This window comes from Teleopsis dalmanni, chromosome 1 (assembly GCF_002237135.1).
Source record: "Teleopsis dalmanni isolate 2A chromosome 1, ASM223713v2, whole genome shotgun sequence".
Classification (NCBI taxonomy): domain Eukaryota; kingdom Metazoa; phylum Arthropoda; class Insecta; order Diptera; family Diopsidae; genus Teleopsis; species Teleopsis dalmanni.
The window spans coordinates 209,187,258-209,197,974 of NC_051846.1; the positions used below are offsets into that span (position 1 = coordinate 209,187,258).

A 10,717-nucleotide genomic window follows, 5' to 3' on the forward strand; every position below is an offset into this window, starting at 1 on the left:
TATTTTAGTTTACAGTGCCCTGTAAGGATTCCTATGAAAATTCTAAGTTCTTCTTCTGATGGGTTCATACAATCCTGGTATCTCTTATTGTTATAGCTACCAATAAGTGATTTGGATTGTTTTAATCCGGATATATTATCCCAGTAAACCTTTTTATTCTGGTTATCCTTTATTTTTATGAGATTTCCATTTGTATATAAAATTATTTCGAAACGAAAGTCCCTATGATCACATTTCTCTATTTGTATGTAATAGTTCAAAGATATTGAATATCAAAAATGTTAACTTTTTAGCTATTAAAACAACATGAGTTAATTTTAAATTAATTTTTATTAATTTTCAGTTTTGTAAATTGTAAACGACAATCATACAATTTAAATTGTTTTCTTTTTAATGAATTCAATTAAATTTAATTTACGCAATATTAATTCATTTAAATCCAATATTTTCTTAATGCAATAATATTATATAATTAATTATTTTTCTGTTTGGTTTGTCCTTTTAAAAACATCATCATTAAATATAATATATTAAAATCATAAAATATGTTTTTCAATGAATTTTATTTAATTTTTCAAAACAAACTGCGCTTGTGTACGTACAGATGTAAGGGGAAGCGCGTGTTTTAAATCCTTTCGATTTTTTTCGATACAAAAATCCTTTTTCTGTATTTTATTTTGGAAAAAATTCTACAAGACTATCAAGAGAACATTTGATGGATATTGGATATTGCAAAGGGCAAATATATTACGATTTAATTTTTTTTATTTGATTTTTTGTAATATTTTTTTTTATATCTTTAAAATCTGTTCACATTGTAAATAAAATAAAGTTATAATTTTTTTTGTATATTTTTGAAAAAGGAACAAAAATAAAAAATCGATTAAAAACTTTAGTACTTTTATTTTGGCAATTTTGTTACCTTAAGACAACGACAATAACGACAAATAGCTGAGTAAATATATCCGTGCTTAGACATAATTGAATGCGTCCACTCAACTTCTTCAAATTGACATTCCAAACATGGACTTTTATAAATTCAGTTTCAGTTTTAGTTTTAGATACAAATACGAATACAAATACAAATATAAACTAAAAGAAAAAATTTCTTTTCTATTAAACTTTAGCAAAACTTTTGTCGACTTTTTTTTTTTCGGTTTTGGCAAACGAATCGCAATTCACATTTCAATTTTAACTTTTCACTACTATTTTTCTGTTCACCAATTTTCGCTACTCTTCACTTACGCCCTCTAAATTTCTCAAACCTTTCTTCATTCTTCATTCTTCATCCTACATTCTACATTCTACATTCTTCTTAATGCTAATGCTTCCTATGATTTTCCATTGTTTTAAACTTAACCTAAAAGCTTCTTAAAGTAGCTTACGGTTTCCGGTTTTGTTAGGGAGCGGCGACGATTCGGCTTGAAAGGTGTTTCAGTTTCATCCTTTAAGAAATTTCGTGTTGGTGTCACTGTCTCGGTTTGTATTTCCGTAGTATCTGCAGCAACAGTTGTTGGCGCAATAGTTGTCGTTGTTGTTTTCACAACCGCTGGTGTTGTTATTGGAGCCTTGGTAGTTGTTGTCGATGGTTGTGTTGTTGTAGTTGTTGCTACAATTGGTATATTTGTTGCTGCTGATATGGTATGTGAAGTGGAAATTGTTTTGATTTGTGTTGTTGTTTTCGTCTCGGATGCTGATGTTGTTGCAATTGGTGCATCCGTTGTCATAACAATTGTTTCCGGTTTAACTTGTTTTACAACGGAAGTTTCAGTTTGAATTTTTTTAGTTTCCGGTATTTCTGTTGTTTTTATTGCTTCATCAAGCTTCTGCACTTTTTCTTCAAATTGTTCATGTTCTTTTTGCTGTTGTTGCTGTTGTTGTTGTTGTTGTTGTTGTTGTTGTTGCTGTGTTGTAGTTGCTGACAATTCGCGCTCAAATACTTTTATTGTTGTGGTCTCATGCGCTTGATTTACTGTAGTTGTCTTATCAATTTGTATTTCTTTTGGCGCAGCTGCAATTGTTGGCATATTTTGGGCTGGTTTTAATGTTTCTGAGGGATTTGAATTTGTTGCCGTTGTTGCCATTAGAATAGTTGCAGTTGTTTGGGCAGCAACAGATTTATCGGTTGTAGTATTGTTGTTGGCTGCTAGTTTCAAGTTTGTGTTGTCTTTGCCAGTGCCAAACTGCTGTTGTGCTCTGCTCGTTTCCGCGTCTATAATTTTGGCATTGGTTGCTTGTTCTTCGCTTTTAATGACTGCAATATTTTCTGTTTGTGTTGTTTGTGCGTTGCTTATTGGTGTTGTTTCGTCTTGTTTAATTACAGTCGTCATTGCATCTGCTGTCGCTACTTTGCCTGTAGTAGTTATTGTTTCGGCCATGTCGGAAGCAGTTGTAGCATATCCTTGTTGTTCTGCTGCACTGCTATCAGCAGTTACAGTGGTTGTTGTTGGTGATTTTTCCGTGTTGTCATGTTGGATATGATGTTCACTTGGACTGTGCTCATGCTTTGTGGGTGGAACATAATGTGATTTCACTAGTAGCATAGGAGGTATAAAATGCGAATTATCTGCTGACTCTTTAACGTGTGGATGTTGTGTTTCCTCAGTGATTATATTGCTGCGTGGCTGCTGAGGATGCATTGGATGACCGATTGTTGCAGGTGGCAGAGTGGTTGCAGGAAGTGCTGTAGTACTTGGACTGTTTATCACGGTCGCGGTTGTAGTAGCAGAAGTTGCTTCTTTTGTTATGACTGTTTGTTCAGTGGTACCAATTGCAGCAGTTTTGGTTGTTGTAATTGATTCTTCTGTGCTGGTTACCATTGCTGATGCTGTTGTTGAGGGTGTAAGTGTTGTTGTGGCGATAGGCACATTAACTGTAGTTAAAATTTCTGATTCAGATTTTGTTTCATCGCTCTTACTATCTTCATCTGACTTTTCCACCGATTTTTCTGTTATTGTTGGCATTGTTTTCAGATCCTGGGGCAAAATTTTCTTTTGGTGTGGTAATAATTCCATTATTTCATTTGATACTTCATCATCACGTGCATGTTCTTGCAATTCTGGTTCACCATGTGGTTGATCGCCCATCATCATATCGTCCAGGTCAATCAGTTTTTGTTCCTTTTTCGATTTACGACTTTCTACAGTTTCCGTATACTTTTGCGTTTTCTCCTTCTTCGGATATGAACTCGCTATCACCACTTTTTTTCCAGATTTCTTTACTGGTTTGGGTATCTCACCTGGTATTTTAAAGCTGGGCTCATCGGCTTGCATAAGTTCATCGACATTGAATTGTTCAATAAGTCGTTGTACTGTATTTTTCTCAGTTGGTACTTGTTCAATAAACTCACTATTCAATCCATAATTGGGATTCAGTGGAAGTAGCTCAATATCATTGTTCTCATTGTTATCAGTTCGTATACTATTAATAATTTGCAGAGATTTGAAATGAGAATTCGTTATATCATTAATACGTTGCGTTTCTAAACGTTCTCTTGGACATAAAAGTTCACGTATTACATGTTCTCGATCCTTGAAATGTATGAAAAAATTGTTTGATAAAGTTTTACTCAATAAAGCAATGCTTTAAAACAATAATCAATATGACAATATAATTAAATAATTAATTTGAGAAAAATATTGTTGTATGAGGTTGAGTAGGTGTAGTGTATAAAAAATATTTCTAACTACAAGTAATATATAAACATAAATACCAACCTGCTTGCCTTTGCAAGTCTGTTTAAGCATGCCTTCTTCCTCACAATTTCGAATCAGTTCAATGCTTGCCGTGTCTGCCATATACTGCATTGTAAGATTAGGCATATCCCTCAATATGCAAGCGTCTGCCCAAGCTGGCACTAAAATACATTAAGTAAACGAAAAGTTTAAGTAAAAGTAAAAGAATTAATAGTAAGGTCTTTACAGCTTTTAATAAACTTACAATAAGTAAAGTGGATAAATTCTACTTCTGCTTACCTGGCATTTCGCATAAAAATGAAGCCGTTTCAGGACCACCGCACCTTAACGCATGCCAACGATAATCGCGTATTGGATCAATAACGGCACACAAAGGCGCATCCATTAAGGGTAGCGACTCAGCCCAGTAGCCAGTATCAGTTACTAAAGGACGTGAGTTGCTAAATCGAATTAAGTATATAAAAAAATGTTTTCGGTTAAATAAAATTGCACAAAAAATTAAAAAAAATCTGGAAAAATAAAGTTCTATCAAATTTTTATTATATATAAAAAATATATGAATTTTGAATGAAGTTTGCTTAAATTTTTTTGATGACTAAATTGTCTATGAGTAAGCTCATGTCTAGCCGTTAAATGCTGCTTTTTTTTTTTTACAAGGTCTGCATTTCTGTTGCTACGGAATTGAGCCCAAAGCACTGTTCATAATTTATAAAAAGTATATAAAAAAAAGATTGAATATGGAATCGTTAATTTAATTAAAATGTGTAATTTCATTTTAATTTAATATTTTTTTAGTTCTCTTTAAGAGTGAATCTGTGTATAGGTAGACTCCTCATACATTCTTTTAAAGTCTGCGTCTGCCACATTAAAAAATGTCCTTCTTTTAGTGACAATATAAGTAGCATACATGTTTCCAGAAACCATAATTAGCTAGTACGGTGGAATAATTAACAGACAAATCTATGTCATATATTGTATTAAGCTATACAGTATGTAGAATATATAAACATGTATATAAAAAATGTTATGTTTACTTAACCTCATAAGCTTTTTTAAAAAATTTATTTAAAGAAAACCAACATTTCTATATTTGCCTAACCATACAGAAGCGAAATCATGGAATATATTCCGTTTGCCTGTGTGTCCACAATTGACTTGAACATGAAGAAAGATGAGGGGTGTGCAAATATATTTGCTCTGTCATTGAGCTTGTGTCAAGCAAATGTATTTGCAAATTTAAAATAAAATTTATAACAGAAAATATATAAAATTGTTGCGACAAAAGTAGATGCGTTTTAAATGTAAAATATGTATAAATTTGTTATAAAAAATGGCGGATAGAGAGAATATATGTGGGTTGAATGAAATACTTACGACCACATAAAACGTTCCGAGCTCTGCGGTCTCATGAGTCCAATCCAAACAATGTCGTTCACATCCAATTCCCTTAAAAGGTCTCGCGTTGCATCGAATTGAAAACTGTTGTCAACTGCAATCAGTAGAGAAACAAACGAAATAAAATAGAAAATTAAGTTGATAAAAAACGTTGCCGTCAATGTATGTGAGGTTCTAGAATTACAGATACCAACGAATTACATTATGGACGGACATGACAAATAAAAGCAATAAAGATAAACACGTACTGCGTGTACTTCAGCCCAGAATACATAAAAAATTTAATAAAAGAACAATAGTCGAAATTTTATTTCATTTAATTCGGTTTGTATTCTGGGTTTTTATACTAACAGAAATGGATAAAAAATTAAATTATTGTTTCATTGATAAAAGAATTATAAACAATTTTATATTAAATTGTTATTGTTTGTATACTCAGATGCTCGTATATTGGAATACATGCTCTATAAATATTGTCGAATGTTTTTGTCCTAGAATAAAAACATTTTTTTTTAATACTATGAAAATGAATAGTTTACACAGATTTGAAAAATTAATATCAGTTTAAAGGTAAATTGTTATTTCCTTTTTTTATAAGCTTTTATAACAGCTTTAAATATGATATATAGAACAAAAATAACAGAAGAAAATTTAATTATTTGCAATGAGTTAAATATTTAATAAATATTTTAACTATTTTTTTTTTTTAAATCAACAATTCTTTTATGGAGCATTGAGTATTAACAACAAGAAAAAGTACTTTCATATATCTTCAATTATCTTCAAAACTATTATAGAAACTATTAAAATATTGTACTGTACTTTTTTATAATTCTAACTAGCTTATGATTACAAACAATTCAAAAATATAGAAATTATATGAATCAAATACTGAAACAAAAGTGAACATGGATACAAATGTGGTTTGAAAGCATCCAAATAGAGAGACAAATCTGCTCATAATGCATCTTCAAATCTAATAGTTAAAAGGTTCAATTTTATTGAAGAAGTTGACGATGTGGACTATGAGCAAGTTAAATGAGTAATAAATAACTATTCTACCTAAACCATTGTCTGGCAATATATTTCATGTATCTATTGAGCAAATTACTATAACTGCTCTATTTTGAACCGATTTATATACCTAAGATTGTTTAGTTAAATTAAAACAAACTTTATTTTATTTAGCTAATTTCATATATGGTTTTACCATTATAACTATATATTAGATAAATACTGTATATAATTATAGTATAAGGTAATTATTTGTGTGAAATCTGATATTATAGCAGTATATGTATAACATATGTAAGATGTATAATCAAAAAGTAACGAGAAATTCTTATTTTTTGTGTAATGGTTGCTAGCAATACTCTATCAGACAGCTCTGATGCTTACTTTGTGTTCGGTGCTTAGTATATTTGTCTTCTTTATGTAGAAAAATATGAACTAAAGAGTTTGTGTAAAATGTTGTGCTAAAAATTGTAAAAAAAGTCTTTGCCAACGATATTCTTGAAATGCATGTAGTAAGGTGTTTGTTAAAATTGGAACTATAATTAGCGAAATATATCAACACTTTACTACATCAACCAATGTATTGGATACCAGATAAGGTGCTTTGTAATTACTCTGATTTTCTATATTCAAAAAGACAGTCAAACGACAACGTTTCTAAACAATAGTTGCTATAGAGGCCAAATCGAGGTTGAATTCAAGATTATAACAAGAAAGATGTTAAGAGAGTTTCTCAAACTGGAAACCACTGTGATGTAAGTATCTAATATTATAATAAAAAAAATATTCGCCAATAAACACAATTCGTAAATTTATACACATATACACTGCACATATACAATTAGCTATTAAATACTATCGTCAGATCAGGCTTTATCAGGTTTTATCAGGTCAGGTTGTCATGTTGCTATCGGCTTTAGTATTATAATTGGAAATAGTGATTATATCTGTATAGATACTTTACGTACATTGTTATAGTTTAAATGAGTAACATCAGCTTAAAGTGTTGGCTTAAACAGTTTTTGTTATTGCTAATGCAATAACAAGATAATTTTGTTATTTAAGTTACAAAGCTGAAAATATCAATAGGTTAAGTTAGGTGGATCTACTAAGGTGGCCCATTGCGTTACCGCATATGTTAGAAAAACTAGGGATTGAAAACCACCTAGAACCTTTGAGTCGCCACCGTGCATGAGCTGTGCAAAAACATAGTATATGAGGGGCATCGTCTTCTCCACAGCTGGGACAGGTTTGATTGAAAGGGAGACCCAATCTTCTAGCATGGTTCCTTATTTTACAGTGGGCTGTAAGTAAGCCTACCAAAAGAACGATATCTCTACGGGGTATCTTAATGAGAGTTTTGGATTTCCTTTCGAACTTTTATTAAAAATTTCAGCACAAAAAAAAACAGAAACAGTTTGAAATAACAATAGATATCTAAAATGTCAATACATATTTTGTGTAAATTTTATGAAATTTCTTTTATAATTAAATAAAGAAGAATTAAGTGCCGGAAGTGAATTGTATTTAAGTCAAAGCTAACCTCTTTTCTTATTTGATATATCAACTATATGTTAGCTTTGGCGATGATAAATCTAATATTGCTAATAGATAGAAAATCTATTGCCTTTTCAACTACAATACAATTTTAAACATTTCAAGAAGGAATTATACTGCTGCAGTAATTCCATTGCAGCGACTGTCAGAAATTGACTGCAGGCGAGTTTCGAAAATGGTTTTCAAAATATTTGCCAAAACCGTTATATGTCAGTGTTGCTGGCATTACATTTTAGATTGTTGAGTTTAGTTTTATGTTTGTGAAGCGATTAAGTTGCATGTCAGTAGCAACTGTCGCAGTTTGCCCAAAACGATAAAACTGAAAATCAGTTAAGAAAACATTTTAAGTTTGTACTTTGCTGCATTTTGTCTGTCATTCCTGTGTCGAAGTTTGTTCAGCTTGTTGACATTTTAAGTGAAAACATTTCTGTAAGAGTTGTGCTTACATTAACTAAACAGCAACTATACCATTTTATCTACATTTATTTACCTTCCCACGATATTTTAAGTAAAACTTAAAAATTTCGTTTGGTAAAAACTTGACAGGATTCTATGTGTAGTGGACGAAACTTTTGATTTGATACAGCCATCGACTTGGAAATTTTCTGAATTGAAAAATTTTTAACAGTGCTGGGGAGTTTCGTAAATGTCTAATATACCTTTTGGTTGACTGAAGTTGAGGTGGGTGTTTGTTTAAGGATATGTCACGACAGATGCTGGACATTTGCGCCACTGCCGCATTGTCAAATATACTTATTTCCATTGGCTGCTATTAACATTTTATCTATTTCTTTATCTGCAGTTAAGATTTTTTTGGGTTCATTTTGTATCTTTTTTTAACTATTTGTGCAGTTTATTGAGTTTTTCTCTGCCATGTTCTTTATTGAGTCTCTTTGTGTTTGTATCTTTTATTTGTCTGTTTTGGGTAAAAACTTTCAGTATACTGGCTAATAGAATAAAATAAGCAGGGTATTTTTTTGTTGATAATTTTGCCAACAAAAAAGGGTTCTCTTTAATTGAATTACCATTGTGCAATTTACTTCCTTTTTATATTTACCTTACCTATACCTTACTTATAGAATTTATATAAAATACAAACCTGTAACCAAATTAGCATGATGAAATTGGCAAACAGCATCTGCCTCAAACCAAGATATTCGGTCACGGAAAAAGCGATAGAACACATTTAGACCTTCCTGCGGCATTGTCCAAGTATTGCTAACATTAACCTGTAAATAAAGTAAAAAAAATTTAAATTATTAATAAATAATCGATAAACAGTGTGGGCAGATACGTATTAGTTATAAAACGGTTATAAAAGTAAAGTAAATTAATGCGCAGATTTTGTTAAATTATAAGCTTAAATTCATATTTTTATGCATTAATCCGTCAACATTCAAGTCGAATAATGCATTAAAAATAGTCTCTGAACAAGGAAAGAATGGCATGGAAAATGGAAATCTCTGTGAAGCAAAAGTTTGAAGACGTGCTTGGCTTGCTGTTTAAACGCAAATCCTGTAAACCGCTGAACAGTCGTTGCCGCAGTGTGAAATTTCTCTTTGGCTTTGTATCCTTATTTCTCGCTGGCTTAGTTTTTGCTACAGACGCCGCAGCTTTAACAGCAATTACTTCTGTTCCAGAAAGGATTGAAGCACAGAATTCACCAATGAATAAAAATCCCTTTTGGCGTGAATGTCTGCAACAATTTTTTATGATAATTAAGAAAATGCAAATTCTTGGTGTGTTGCTGTGGGTTATTTGGTTTGCATGAATTTTAAAATACTTTCCACTTTGTGATGTATTTTTTATTATATTTCTATTTTACGCTTACACTGCTTTGAGTTGCAAAAACCTTAAACAAAATCAGTTTGTTTAAGGATTTTAATTAAAACATGTGAAGCTGCTTATGCTGCTGTGGCATATTAGGTTTTATTAGTTCGTCTTACTATTTACATGACGAGAACTTTGTATCAAACTACAGCAAAGTATTAGTTTGTAGATAACAATGTTAAAAGGTGCCAGTATGTGCTTCAAAATTGTGTTAAACGATTATTTTGTTAAAAGTTTAAAAGTTTGCATACATTTAAAGCAACTAATCTTTTCAGAAATTAATGAGAATTCAATAATGGAAAACATACAGTATAGAAATATTTTGTATGTATATCCCTAAGCGATTCTCATAAGCTAACATTATTTTTGTATACTAATTTATTTTACATTCTTCTAACATGACTTTAAAATTCTTACAGCTTCGTTAAAGTTGTTTATAAATTCTAATTTTTACATATTAGAATTAGTATCCCAACCACACTTCATTAGATGACCTTAAAGAAAATATAAAATAGACATACTCCTACAATAAAATCTTCAAACATTTTTTTTAAGTAATAATGTTATTTAACATATTGTACTGAACTAATTTCATATTAATCACCACACAAAAATTTATTGATACTTAGAGATACCAAAACCATTTATATAGACTTGTAAGAAGTATCATCTAAAAAATAGATGGGTTTCGTAAATCTAAAGAGGGATTCAAATTCTATTTTTATGAGCCCCTATTTTGTGACAACGCATGATTTATTTTTAGTAGGAACATTGGTACACTGCAATCTATTACATCTATTAGATTATATTAGGAGAGAGTGTCTACTAAGTTAACATGGAGAAATTAAGATTATGAAAAAACTGAATATTAATTTTTCTTGATTCTGGACTTCCGAATTTATTCGATTCAGTGAAATTCAAATAAATATACGAAATTTTGTCCCTTACAATTGCATGGTACTAGTAGATGAAATAGACGGAATTTTCTTTTTGTATTCCACAGAAACTGCGAATGTGGGTCTCCTTAAACTTTGAAAGATGGTGGTTCTAAAGTCTTCTTTATTCATATGTTTTGCAATATAACCGTGATAGCGTTAATGCAAATCGGGCATACTTTTACGAATTTGTGTAAGGTAAATTGTTCAACCTAAGAGGTTTTGCTTATCGTTTTTTTGCTAAATTCCAACCGGATAGCATTTTTGCTGTTATCTCATGTAGTATATTAT

At 30.9% G+C, this 10,717-nt stretch overlaps 1 protein-coding gene across 1 annotated transcript; it reads right to left on the minus strand.

Moving 5' to 3' along the window:
* Positions 1-433: 433 nt before the first annotated feature.
* On the minus strand, positions 434-8,890 carry LOC119671638 (mucin-5AC; the record flags this gene model as incomplete). Its single annotated transcript, XM_038082372.1, is given in 5 exon segments — positions 434-3,530; positions 3,717-3,856; positions 3,975-4,135; positions 5,070-5,184; positions 8,761-8,890. Coding segments are annotated over 5 exon segments (2,721 nt in total), but the record flags the coding sequence as incomplete, so codon positions are not given.
* Positions 8,891-10,717: the final 1,827 nt, after the last annotated feature.